Source organism: Misgurnus anguillicaudatus, chromosome 22 (genome assembly GCF_027580225.2).
Source record: "Misgurnus anguillicaudatus chromosome 22, ASM2758022v2, whole genome shotgun sequence".
Taxonomy (NCBI): Eukaryota; Metazoa; Chordata; class Actinopteri; order Cypriniformes; family Cobitidae; genus Misgurnus; species Misgurnus anguillicaudatus.
Window position 1 is genome coordinate 12,753,304 of NC_073358.2, and position 13,767 is coordinate 12,767,070.

Consider the following 13,767-nt stretch of genomic DNA (forward strand, 5'->3'; position numbering starts at 1 on the left):
TCAAATAATTTCTAAAGTATATTGTTTTGTGAAAAAAACACGGCAGGCTATGGTGTATTGTTTATTGGGGAGGCGCTTTTCCGCAGAAAGTGTCAATTACATGATCATTTGATATGCAGAAGCAGTGGGTCAGCAACGCACTGCAAACAGGGAATGTGTGAAAGAACAGCTGAATCTTGATGGATCTCACCGCATACGTACTACAATATGCACCGCAAATCCACTGCATACGGAGTATGTGTGAAACAGGCATAACGTAGTATAGACCGTTTTATCGGGCACACGTGCGGTGACGCGATAAGTGTCTGGTTCGAACTTTACTTCCAGTTTCTGTTTGTTTAATGGTTTAACTCTTAAACAAATACCTCGTTGAAAATAACAAATGTTTTGGGTTCCTATGTAATCTACGCGTTGTTTATTTTGCTTGTTATATATAACTACTTTAAAAGGACTTTGTTGTTATTTATTCTTCCCAGAGTTTACCGGAAGTTACGTGATGACCACGAAAGTCGCGTGTTTATGTTGTTACTGCTGAAACTATATGTCTATGTCTATATGCGGGTGCAGTATGAATACATTTCAGACATACTGCATCTGCCATGTTTTCATTATCATGTGACCCTTATGTTCTGGAAATTAGTGTCTCTTTCAAGTGTAAGTGATAAAGGAATGTGATTAATTTCTTACAAATTTCTACTAATGGTTTAACTGTACTTGTGTAACTACACCTTACAACATTTTGAACTGATGGATATGACTGTCAGAGTTCATGATTTGAGACGCAGCTTCAGTTTTGTTCACAAGGTACTTTATTGCTACATTGAGAAGTTTGTTTGAAATGTTCATTGCATCAAATGAGTCTTAGATTAAGGCAGGACTAGGCATTAGTTGAATTAGGATATTTTGGGGTGGTTTCCCAGGCAGGGTTTATCCCAGTCCCAGATTAAAATGAATGCCTTAATTCAAAAACACTTTGCATTGACATATCTTAACATATATCAGTGCTGTTGTTTTTTTCTCAAGATGCACACCTGTAATGTTTTTGTAAGTTTTGCTTGTAAAAACCACTTAAATATCCAAATATATCTAAGGCCTAGTCCTGGATTAATCTAAACCCGGTCCAGGAAAGTGCTTCTAAGTCCTGGTTTCACTGATAAGGATTAATTAAAGCCAGGACAAACAACCACAAAAATTTGGCAAAATAAGCAGTAAATAAAAAAAGTTTTAGTTGCATAATATAAAGTAGGGCTAAACTGATATATCAGACTATGATAATATATATATCAGGCAGAGCTCACCCAAGACTGAAAATATCCTAGGACATATCCACAGAGGTAAGTGAAGAGGAATTTCCAGGTGCAAGAAGCCATTGGATTAAAGGCAACTGAGGCAATCAACCACAAACAAGGCTTGCTAGAGTAGTAGCTAGAGTGGTGGAATTAAGCAGACTGGGAAATTTCCATAGAGAGGGTGGTAATAAATGGAGAGCATGATGAGGTAGTATTCCTGGGTACCTGGTGAGTTGTTTGAAACAGAACACACAGAAGCGATGGCCACACTGTGCTTGATAAGGTTTCCGCAGGATCTCTTTACACTGCTGACACTGGTATTTTGATTCCATAGAAACCGACAGCACATCCCGAGATATCCCAGGCAATGTGGAGTCCAAAGAGGAGGGTAAAGATGGGCGTGCCATTGCCTTCCATTTACTCACAGCGTCACCGGTGCTGATCATCTGCAAAATCACAGTCAACAAAAACACATTTACAACCTAAATTTACAAATTAAACTGTACATTCACCCAGAAATCAGATTTGGACAACGTAAGAATTCCAAAACTGTGTAGGAAAAGAAAACATTTAAACTTAAGTGAAAAATTCCTCTCAGTGAAAGTGCAGCAATTTACAATGTAACTCTGTGCCACAGAGTACGTTACTAGTATACAATGTTTGTCTCTATTGATTTCATTTTGCATATCAGGTCCATAGTCCCGTACTGGACAACTAGTTTTCTGTTACATCACCTGTTGCTAGTGTTAAGATACAGTCCATAAAAATGACTGCAAACTGTGCAGCAGGACTGGTCCATAAAATTATGAAAAGTTGATCTTCCGACAGCAAACATCTGTGCTGCAATGCGATATTATATAAGCGTTCATAGATGCCACAAAGCATATAACATTATGTATAGAATTGTGTGCAGCGCAATAAGTTAGGTAAATTAGGTTTTGCAATGCAAAAATATAAAACCTTAAAAGTGGACGATTTATATAATGTTAAGATTATAAAATGCGTACTATAATTTTAAGCGTATGATAAGGTCGGGTTTGAGGTCGTGGCTCATTTATTCGGAGAGTATTCTATTTGTATCTGTAATTTCTTTGCTGTGTGAACAGAACATTTCCAGACTCACACCTGTAAGTAAATGCAGTTGTCACTCCCAAAATGTTGCCATGTGAACGCAGCCTTACTTTATAACATTGTTGGCCCACCCATTGGCATCCAGTAGGCTAGAAGCTAATTGATCTGAAGCAGTTGTTTACAATAAGAGTAAGATTATAATAACAATAAGATTGTGGTATCAGCCAAACAAACGTAATGCTGTTTCTGGCTGTGGAAAACACCATCATTACATAGACTTGCAAAGGATCCTGACAATTTAGTTTACAATTTTTAACGAATGTCCCAGTCATGTCAGTGCTTTTGTGTTTGTTCAGCACATTTCACGATTGATTGTTTTAAAAATAATTTGCCGTACGATGCTGGCTTTTCCCACTAACTTCTGCTTAAAGATCAAGTAACACTTTTTATTTAAATTCTGTTTTTAATATGGTAGTGACAGTTAAATTACTAATGAGCCTATGTTAGTATTTTTTACTTTATTTACTTGCATATTGTTTTCAGAGTCCATCATGTTCAGATCTTGTGTTTAAAGATGTAGGCTCTCATCATAGGAGTGGACAGTTAGACTGAGGTCTTAAAGGGAAATCACACAAAAAAAAGAAAATAAGATTAGGGTGAAGAAAGGTCATGAACTAAATTATTAAATTAACCAGTTTTTAGGAGTAAAAAATAGTAATATTATAAGGGAACATATAAAAAACAATAAATAAACATTTCAAAACCCCTTTAAAGTTAGTGTAAAGCTTACACTTTAAAATTATTCTTCAAAAACGTTCTTACTTGAAGCAAGAATCGTAATAAGTATGGTCTGTTTTGGGGTAAACTATTCATTGAATTTTACAATTTTCCTTCAGCGAATTAATTTTTTAAACATCCAATTTTTTGGTAAATTCAGTCAATTAAAAGTAGGCAATAGCAGGCTAGCTGTAAAAGCATAAGATCCCACCCTCCCTTTAGAACCTCTCCAAAGTCCTGCCTTCTTTCAGCTCTTTCTTGACCCAAATGTTTTTTGTTTTAGCTGTTTTTAAGTCTTTGTTCTCTTACATATTTTTCCTGTGCCATGCGTTGTCGGTTCTGGAAGAACATAAGGTAGCAGGTGTTTGTCTCTTATTGTTGCTCGGTCTGCATGACCTGGATTCCCAGATTTGCCTAACCAAACCAGCCCAATGGCCAATAAAACTAGCCCAATGAACTTTATCCAAGTTCCTTCAAAAACTTTTCTCTTATGATGAAAAATTTCTTTCCACCTTTAACCTTTAAAAAAAAAAAACAATGGCAACAGTTTAAAAAATCTGTCATTGCTGCTGCTAATGGAACATTATCTGCATTAGCATGGTGTGACCTGCGCGGAGGTATGCAAATACATAGTTTGACAGGCAGGACAGACATCCTGACAGTTTATTTGTAACAACTTTTTGTTCATAACATTTATGGTTCTGTGTCTTTCTCAGATAAAATCTTAAAGGTATATGTTTTTAGGACTTCGCAAATAATCAATAACAATAGAGTCCTTTTAGAGTAGTTTATTTCTGATAACAAGCAAAATAAACAAGAAGTAGATTACATTCGTTCAAAACATAGATAATGCGTGTCAAAAACTACAATGAGCTAACGTTAATGTGTAAAATTTGTACTTTAGAGGGTTTCATCTGACACACGTGCCGTGACGAGATTACGCGTTGTCTCGTCAATCCGCAATACCGCTATTATGCACCAGGTGGCACTCTTCCTCAACTTATAAAACCCAGGACCTAGGGCAAACAGCTGTATATGCATCTAAGTTTTGAGGATCGCTCTGCATCTGCATCTGTGTATACTATAGAGTTTAGCTCCAACCCTGATCAAACACACCTGACCAAGCTAATCAAGGTCTTCATGATCACTAGAAAATCACAGGTGGGTAAGTTTGATTAGGGTTGGACCTAAACTCTGTAGCCAGGAGGGTTTTTCTCCTAGGGGGTTTATTCATCCTCTGGAGAGTACGCCACCTTTGGCTTAACTTACTACTTTACTGTATACATTACATTATTACTATGCTCGTTTTTCTCTGTTTCATACATCTATTAATGTAAAGCTGCTTTGAAACAATTAACTATTGTGAAAAGCGCTATATAAATAAAATTGAATTGAATTGAATTGAATTGTAGTGCTCCGGCCCTCCAGGGTAAGATTTGGGGAACACTGCTATAGAAGCTATGCACATGAAGTCACCGAAAATGACTGCGGTTACCCCCACTGAGTGGCAAAAGACAGAGCAGCAGCATTTGAGTACAGTGTGAAATCTGTGAAAACACGGGGAAAGCGCGTCTAAATGGGAAACACCTGTTGTGCGATAGACTGTACTAACAGATTAACAAGAATTTCGGAGCTATCATTTTACAGACTGTCAAAAAACACCGAAAGGAGAAGTAAATTGATCGTTCATGCTAGCGTCCACAGAGTACTACAGGTGGGTTGACAAGTTGCTAGGGTCACTATCAAGCAGAGGTTTTACTTTATACTTAAAAGTATTTTGTCAAGTATTTGTATTTTATCCGTGTTTTTCTTTGGGAAACATACATTCCAAAGCATATTATTATCATAATTTTTATTCTTTTACATTTCATAAGTACAAGTTTTTGTTTTACATTTATTATTTAAGTATATTAACATACTTTTACTCAAGTAAAAGTACACAATTTGAATGTAATTAGGGAATTAAATAAATTTTAATATGCAATATTAAACAATACACAGTATGATTCTATGCTTTAGAATGTAGTCAAGTAACATTTTTCCAAATACAAGCACACTAATAAAGCACACATGCTTGGAAAATGTAACTAGTATTGTCCACCTCTGCTATCAAGTCCAACTAAATTCAATTTAAGCTGATAATAGTCAGTTTTACTGGCATTTTCGCAGCAGCGGCTATGAAAACCAGCCATTTTGTTTGAGCGTTTGCCACTCGACGGGGCGAGTTCCGGCGTGGTCACGTGGAAAAGTGACGTCAATGCATACCCTCTATTGAATTTTTAAAGGTGCAGTGTGTAAATTTTAACAGCATCTAGTGGTGAGGTTGCGAATTGCAACCAACGGAGTAGTCCACTGCTCACCTCTTGCTTTTGAAACGCATAGAGAAGCCACAGCAGCCGCCATCGGACAAACATGTCATCGTCAGAGACAACTTAGTAAAAAAATGGTCCGTTAAGGGCTTCTGTAGAAAATGGCGGCACAACATGCGACTTCCATGTAAGGGGACCCTCTTTGTATGTAGATAAAAAGGTCTCGTTCTAAGGTAATAAACACATAACGGTTCATTATGAAAGGTCTTTATACACCCCTGATAATATAGTTTTGTATAATTTTGCATTTCTGTCAAGAGATCCTTCTAAAAATTACACACTGCACCTTTAAAAACGGAAAATGTTTTTGAAATGTTTTGAAGTAAAATATTTACAGCTTAAATATAAAACCATGTTAAATTTCACCCCTAAAAAAAGGAAAGTCCTAAAATACAATAAAATTATTAATTTTATATAAAGTGATTTTTTTTAGAGAAATGTACAGTATTGCATAGTATACTGAAAGTAAAATGGGTAGCTACAGATAATATAAATTTAAAACTATACATTGGATACATTTGATACTATACACTATTTTACCAAGCATCTGATTTCAGCCATTAAAACGATATTAGTCACACAAAAGAATTTCCTAAAGCACACTGAAAAGCTTTTGTGAAACTATAACGTTACGTATGATTAGCTCCAGCGCTATCAAAATCGATAAGCAGCATTATTAGGCCCGTCAATTACGCCAGATCAAGTGTTTATTTCCCTGTAATAAGTTTTCTCCTTAAAGTAACTCTAACGTTAGGCCTTAACACATCGGCTAAAACATGTTCCCTAGTTACAGTCACCAAAACAAATCACCATAAGCTAATGTGATACATACCAACCACTCGAAGGTATGAAACTGAACAGTATAAAATGCTGTAAATACAGTTAAGTCGTTTTTCACATTATCATATTAAAAAATGGCACTAAAATGACTAAAATGGCAACTCGGCTCGCTACCTGCACACCATACTCGCACTGCCGAATTACAGCCAATGTCACGAGTCATCTTAGTACAGTCAACGTGAGTTTTTACGGCAAGCAAAAGTAAGTAAAATATACTCACCAAACACTCAAATACTCTGAAGAGTAACTCCAAATGGCGGAGCTTCAAGTAGGTTGTACACGCCCAGGATGAAGGTTGCACGACGAGAATGCGTCCTTCAAGCTTTCTAACAAACTGGCGCCGATATTATTGTCGCCGTTCATATGGAGGTATTTTTTAAAGAGTTTTAGAGTTATTGCTCTCTTTAAAATTAAAACTTTAAAATTCGTTGTGAAACTGTGTACCAGCCATGTTTTAAAGCGTAACTTTCTAACCTTGCCACTAGCTATTGGCTAACTTAGTATTGTGCAAGCTCTTACGTGTTTATATGTCATCTAACACGACGATCATTTAGTAAGTTAATAAGCTAGTTAAATCCGCGGTTTAGCCCGATGCGACTGTTGTTTAGCCTTGCCTGTTAGCACCCTAAATTAGCATTATAAAATATAAACAGTAACGTTAGCTTGCTAAGGAACTGATTTGCTCACACTAACCCTTGTCAAAACATACTATGTGCATTTCTGACCTTGCAAAAGATTTCGGTGCTCAAAATCCGCCCATAACCACATGGTAATTTGGGAAAAATTACTGTTGACTATACTGTCTCGGATTTGTTTCACATCTCTCATTTCCTCCTATTCAGTACTAGCTGGGCAGCAGCACACAAGCTCAGAATCAAATCTAAATGGAACTTTGTATTCAAGTCACATCCCAACCAGCTCTGTTCAGAAAGCTCTTCTGGCTTTGGGTTCAGGAGTGGCTGCCCTACAGAACCCCTACAGACATGGTAAAGCCGATTATGTAATGGGTTTCTTAGATTCCTAAATAAGAGACACTAATTTCGTTTTTTTTCTGAGTGGATTTATAGAAAGGATATGGACATTAGAAGTAGTTATGAATATGTTCGCTATAACATTCTTATTTGAGGAGTAGTAAAACTACAGTAATGCTAGCAGTAGAGTTATCACCAGGTTCAGACAGATTTTTTAAAGCCAATTTTGGGAAAACATCTCCAAATAAATGTTTGTTAAACTGCACAGTCATTGCAATAGTTTGTAATAGCAGCTCAAGGTGCAATACAAAAAAGTACCAAACAAACAAAGAAGGGTGGTCTTTTGTAAATGATGTCATATAAATTTCTGGCAGTAATCCCCATGACTATATTAACCTTTTACAGATATGGTCGCAGTGCTTGGGGAGACCACTGGTCACATGGCCTTGATCAACCTTAGGAATCGGATGAGAAATGACCCTGAAGGTTACACAATTCTGACGTAGGTCTCACATATTTACTTTCACTGTAGTTGTATATTATGCATAACATACTCCAAGGCCCGTATGTATAAAATATCTCAGAAATGGTCTTAAGAATAGTCTTAAGCTATGACTTAAGTGTAAAAAAAACTCTTAGTAAGGAGTAGGATCAGTCTGAGAGTATGAGACATTTATAAAGAAGCTGAAAACAACTTTCAGTAAAGTGTAAGACAACTGCTGCAAACTGAGGACTACAATGTTTCAACCTAAAATGGCCAACCTTAACCTCTGAGTCAGCCAATGGAAAGCCGGTGTCATGAGCAATTCGGTCCCCCCCGGGCAATTCGGTCTCCTCTAGGACCCCGCGTGATTCCATTGGCTGAAAAAACTCCTCATGGGTAGTTTTCTTAGTGCCTTATTACAATTCCTACAAAATCGTGTTATGATTTATGTAGTTAGAACGTTGTTAAAATTACAATTGATGTCTTTTAAATGATATGTTTCATATAGTAGTATATAAATGAGGCTATAGGTGGGAGATCTACACATTGCTTGTGTCATTTTATTATTTAGATTATTATACTGTACCATTTCCACTTTTGACTGTCTACTTATACAACCGAATTGCTCATGACACCGGTGATCAAGCCTGAACAAGATTATCAAGTTATGTTGGATTTCTCCACTTAAAGGGATAGTGCACTTTAAAATGAAAATTCTGTCATCATTTACCCATCCTCATTTTGTTCTAAACCTGTACAAATTTTTTTCTGATGAACACAAAAGAAAATATTTTGAGAAATGATGGTAAACGCACAGCAGTAAGTGACCTTTGACTTCCAAAATATTTTTTCCTACTATGGAAGTATTGTGATAAATGACTAAGACAATACTTTGATAAATTATGGTAAGCACACAGTTGACGGTACCCATTAAATTCCATCATATATTTTATTATTCCTACTATGGAAGTCTATAAATGTATGGTGTCACATGCTTTGACTATATAATGTTGCCGGTGTCATGAGAAATTCGGTCCCACTGGCAATATGTTCTGGAAAGTTTGTCATTTATGTTTTGTCTGTAGGGAACGTCCTCGGATCCGCCTATCTACATTGGACGTCACTCGAATGTGTGCTTTGCCAGATGGATCATTAGGAAGAGAGTACCTTCGCTTCCTAGAAGAAAATGTAAAATTAGCCTAAATGTCCCTTTTACATTTTATTACATAATGGTCAAATCACACATGATCATCTCATCTTGTTCAGAGAGTCACCCCTGACTCGCGGGCTGATGTGAAGTTTGTGGATGACGAGGAGCTAGCATATGTTATGCAGCGATATCGTGAAGTCCACGACCTGTTGCATACCTTGCTTGGAATGCCCACCAACATGTTGGGTGAGCAATGTCACCTTAATGGAAAATAACTGTACTGTTTCAGATGTTTTAGGGTTGATTTGTTCCATGCATTTAAATTTATTAAAGGAAAGGCTTTTTTTCAGGCTTTTGTGTTTAAACACTGTAGTGGAGAGTAGACAGGGGTTGGGTGGAGATGGCGAAGGGGGATCGGCAAAGGACCTCCGAGATGGGAATCGAACTTGGGTTGCCATGAGCACACTGGTGCTATATGTGATCCGGCACCACAAAACCACACACAGTCACACAAATATATTTCTAGCAATAGCCAACAATACATTGTATGGGTCAAAATGATAGATTTTAATTTTATATAAAAAATCAGTAGGATATTAAGTAAAGATCATGTTCCAGGAAGATAATTTGTAATTTCCTATCGTAAATATATCAAAACTCTTTTATGAAATACACTCTCAAGTTTGTTATCTATTTAAAGCAACACTTTGTAGTTTTTCGACCTTAAAGAGCACCAATTATCCGAATCACAATTTTACATTTCCTTTGGTGTGTAAGTGTGTGTTGGTACATGTTAACAATATGCAAAAGGTTCAAATCCCAATGTAAACCATGGACATACATCAGTGTTTCCCGCAGCACTTTGCAGTTTGGGCGGCCTGCCTAAGCTGGGGCAATGTGAGCCGGTTTGCTTTAATGCACATAAGTTATAGAGTAATGACAATAATGATTACAACTGTGTTTTTTATTTGGAGTGGCATGTTTTCTTAGTTTTCCTTTTATTCACAGGTGAGGTTGCTGTGAAGTGGTTCGAGGCTGCACAGACTGGTCTGCCCATGTGTGTCCTTGGAGCAACACTTGGACCCCTCCGCCTGTCTGTCAGGTATGCAAGTTTTTTGAGCTTTGTTTTGTGTTCAATAAATACAAGTAAAACTTTATAATCAAGGACAAATACAACTACAATTTCCACGTAACACATGTTTGTGAAAACAATAATATACAGTATAGGGTAAACCCACATCCTTAATTAAAATTGTTTTGATTTAGTTTGTCAATACTAAATATCAATAGATTTCAATAGTTTTGCTTTTTTTTGCTTTTTTTGAGTTTTTTTTTACAAACATACCACTCAGTACAAAGATTGTAATTTCCTTCTTCCTCATAATACAGACAACACTTCCTGCAAACTGACTTTAAAATGAATGGCTGAAAATAAACAGCTTTATAAGTTAATACTGTGGCTGACCAACGAAATTGGTTTCATTCTGAGTAAATAAATGTACATTTTAAGATACTGATGCTTAGGGATGGGACGATTAACGGTATTACGATTAACCACGATAAAATGTCCTGACGGTTAGTATTGTCGTTTAAAATTTAATTATCATTACAACCAAGTTGGGGTTGTCCCTTTTTGACATGGAGCTATGTAAAAGTAAACAGTTTTTAGAATGTGTATTTAAAAATATTCATATTCCTCCTTGTATGTGTCTGTCAGTCGTCTACAAAAGCTGATTAAGTCTCTCGGGCCATGGGCCTTGCGCAGTGGCACTCGTGCCCGCTGTATTCTCAGCATTTTCTATGAGCGCAGATGGGAGCAGAACCTTCATGATCTCAGACGTGAACTGAACATTGAGCCACCACCACTCAATCTTGCCATCAGAAAAAAACACCAAACTTCAGAGAACAGTATCCCTATCAGTTAACTGATTTATCTGACGGAAATGTTTAACCCACAAGGAACTTGCATACATCCTACTGAAAACAAAGATCATCATGTTTAAATATCCTGCTTCCTCCTAATACAGGAAATGCTGTCTGAAAATAATCACAATAAAAAATAATGTAAGGCATAAATCTATAGAAACATTTTAACAAGATTTTTGTAAACACATTAAGAGAATATGATTTTTTTCATTTTGTTAAAAGTATTAGATAATTCAGGAAGAAGATGTTTGGTTTTTATTATAAGTATTATATAAAGCATTAGTATTACTGCTTATGTATTGGTGTTAACATGCTATGTTAATAGCATTTAGATGTTACACCAGTTTGCCATACTGGACAAGTTAATACATCACAAAACTTCACAGTGTAAATGTTAAAATATACGTAGTAATGTAATGTGTAATTTATAATTTGGTATGCATTAAAATCAGTCATGTTTGTATTATTTATAACACCATATATTTATGGTACTTGCCTAATGCCTGGAGTGCATCAATATTTGCATTCTGAAACCAATTAAACATGCTAAACAAATTTGGATTTAGTAGATTTGTTTCTTGACTTATGTCTGGATTTTTTTCACAGGTTCTCTAATTCTAAACCAGAGAAGTGAGTTTTCTGCCCTCTGCTTCCCTCTAGTGGTGTAAGTCTTGCTTTGGATTAAAGGGATCACCCAAAAAGGAAAATTCTGCCATCATTTACTCACTGTCATCATGTTACAAACCTGCATAAATTTCTTTTTTTCAGATGAACACCAAGGAAGATTTATTGAGCAATGTTTGTACCAAACCGTTTGTGAGCCCCATTTACTTCCATAGTAGGAAAAAATAATATTTTTTCTCGATCATATATTGATTTCCTGTATTTGGTATTTTATGGAAAATAAGTTGTTCATCTGTCAATATCAGATTAAAATTAGGGCCGGGACAAGATTAAAAAAATAATTCTCATTAATTAGAGGCTTTGTACTTACTTAATCACATTTTAATCGCATATAAATATTTTACCTGAGAACATTGAGAAGTTAAAGGAACAGTATGTAAGAAATTTATATCAATTAATCATTAAATGGCCCTGATATGTCACTAGACATTAAGAAATCATTTTCATTTCAAATACTTATATCACTGACAACAGTGGTCTGGCCAGGATATTGTCATTTAAAAAGTGGAGTTGCAGCCCTCAAATGATGTTTATGTTGTCATTTTGTGTATTGGCCACCAGGGGTGTATTCCAGAAAGCAGGTTATGTGACTTACCCGGGTAAGTTTAGGAGTAATGCGGCTTTCACATAGGATGCGGTGCGCGCTGCGCTATGAAACCCATTCATTTCAATGGCTTGCGCTGCTCAAGGGCGGTTTGTTGTTGTGTCGAGCAAAGTGCGGGCGCAGTGAGCGCAGCTTGCGCTCACGTCGCGGTCAAAGTTCAAAATAGTTTAACTTTTGCGCTGTGCACTGTGATTACCCGCGCGGCCAATAGAAACGGGGCGTCCAAACAAAATGGACGAAGAGCTGCTTATACTCTGGTCTGGCCAGCAATGCACAAGCGGCGAGCGCAGCGCACACCGCTTATGTGAAAGCCGCATTAGTAAGCGGATAACCTCTGCTTTCGGTTCCAAAAACGAAGGTAACTTTCGGGTTATGTAAATAACCATAGCAACTGACTCTCTGAAGATAACCTGGTCCAGAGCAGGTTATGTTGCAGGGTAAGTTCATTTTAGTTAATAAAACTAGGTTCTGCAGGATGTCTGCGCATGCGTGTACTTATGATGAGCGTGCAGCGGGCGTGGAAGCATATATTTTGCATATTACAATGTTAAAGCATTTATTTTATTACATTTACAGTCACAAATATTTATTGCTGTCTTAAAAATGTATGATATTTTCTTTAAAGAAACTCTTTTTTTCTTTTTTTAATAACATTGATATTTGTGATTGGACTAATTACTATACATTTAATTATGTCCATTATTTATAAAAATTGATTCATATTTGTGTTCGGATTAAATACTATACATTTAATTATAATATCAGTGTATGAATGAAACACATTTCCGTCAGTTAATTAATGTTAACAATAAAGTACATTTCCATATCAATTTTGTCAATTCTTAAATAACCTCATCTTTCACTTACTAGATAATTTGAGATAAATCTAAGTTATAATAAATGTGTGTGCAAATACATTGTCATTATTGAGCCAGAAATAGAATAGAAACACATGATGCACGTTATAATAATAATAATTACTGAGGGACACAAGTTACCCCTGCCTGCAGTGTCTGATATGCATTTAACCTGACCCACAGAATGACACAGATAAGGCACATGATTTAACACTGACCAACAGAATGACACCCATGAAGCACAGGCACGATTTAGCACTGACCCACAGAGTGACACAGGTGAATCACAGACATGGCATAGTTGTCAGATATTTTCTATTATCAGTTAGATCATGTACATAATGAAATAAAATTATAAATATATATTTCAAAGTATAATATTTATTTCTTAAGCATGCACTTCAGATCCTTAGCCCCCTCTCTACATTTGATAGTTGGTCTTTTTCTAAATCACCTTTTTTTCTTTAAAATGGGCCTTTTGAAGCTGCTTTCCTGAGCTATCATTTTTGAGTCAAAGGGAAAAACCATGGTTATTTTGTGGTTACCATGGTTTTACTGTAACCATGTTTTTTTTAACTGTAGTAAAACCATTGTTAATTTTTATAAGAGAAAAGATCATCTTAATTGTCTAATTATATCTAATTAATATATTTAAAATCATATATAAAATCTATTATTATTTTTACAGGCTTTTAAATAATATTTAAATAATATTATGTGTATTTCTCATTGAGACATATATAAT

General features: G+C 36.0%; 2 protein-coding genes across 8 annotated transcripts in view; one reads left to right on the forward strand and one right to left on the reverse strand.

The window, feature by feature from the left end:
- The window catches only part of traf2b (Tnf receptor-associated factor 2b), a 24,660-nt gene extending 17,952 nt beyond the window's left edge, over window positions 1-6,708 (reverse strand). The window contains exons 1-4 of one of the 5 annotated variants that reach the window (XM_055201003.2): window positions 6,567-6,701; window positions 3,447-3,656; window positions 2,887-2,975; window positions 1,515-1,735 (exon numbers count right to left, since the gene is read on the reverse strand). In XM_055201003.2, coding sequence (XP_055056978.1) covers window positions 1,515-1,735; window positions 2,887-2,913 — 248 coding nt within the window. In that variant the 5' untranslated portion in view covers window positions 2,914-2,975; window positions 3,447-3,656; window positions 6,567-6,701. Of the gene's footprint in view, window positions 1-1,514; window positions 1,736-2,886; window positions 2,976-3,446; window positions 3,657-6,460; window positions 6,483-6,566 lie in introns of those variants that run through there. The other 4 variants (XM_055201001.2, XM_055201004.2, XM_055201006.2 and 1 more) reach the window with 4 other exon arrangements.
- coq4 (coenzyme Q4 homolog (S. cerevisiae)) lies at window positions 6,440-11,445 on the forward strand. 3 transcript variants are annotated; one of them, XM_073860401.1, is made up of 7 exons: window positions 6,440-6,547; window positions 7,189-7,332; window positions 7,723-7,819; window positions 8,887-8,989; window positions 9,068-9,197; window positions 9,960-10,053; window positions 10,669-11,445. In XM_073860401.1, exons 3-7 carry the CDS (start codon window positions 7,725-7,727, stop codon window positions 10,874-10,876), a joined length of 630 nt encoding a protein of 209 aa, XP_073716502.1. In that variant the 5' UTR covers window positions 6,440-6,547; window positions 7,189-7,332; window positions 7,723-7,724; the 3' UTR covers window positions 10,877-11,445. The 3 variants fall into 3 exon arrangements, with proteins under 3 accessions (XP_073716502.1, XP_055056984.2, XP_055056985.2); XM_055201009.2 differs by lacking the exon at window positions 6,440-6,547 and adding an exon at window positions 6,575-6,715; XM_055201010.2 differs by lacking the exon at window positions 6,440-6,547 and adding an exon at window positions 6,576-6,715 and having other exon boundaries at window positions 7,195-7,332.
- Window positions 11,446-13,767: the final 2,322 nt, after the last annotated feature.

What these genes read in the sequence shown, in the direction of transcription:
- coq4 (XM_055201009.2), top strand. Translation starts at nt 6,655, where the DNA reads ATGCGTCCTTCAAGCTTTCTAACAAACTGGCGCCGATATTATTGTCGC. An exon ending in GAAGGTTACACAATTCTGAC is followed by an intron (nt 7,820 to 8,886) that starts GTAGGTCTCACA and finishes TTTTGTCTGTAG; the next exon opens with GGAACGTCCTCGGATCCGCC. An exon ending in AATGCCCACCAACATGTTGG is followed by an intron (nt 9,198 to 9,959) that starts GTGAGCAATGTC and finishes TTTTATTCACAG; the next exon opens with GTGAGGTTGCTGTGAAGTGG.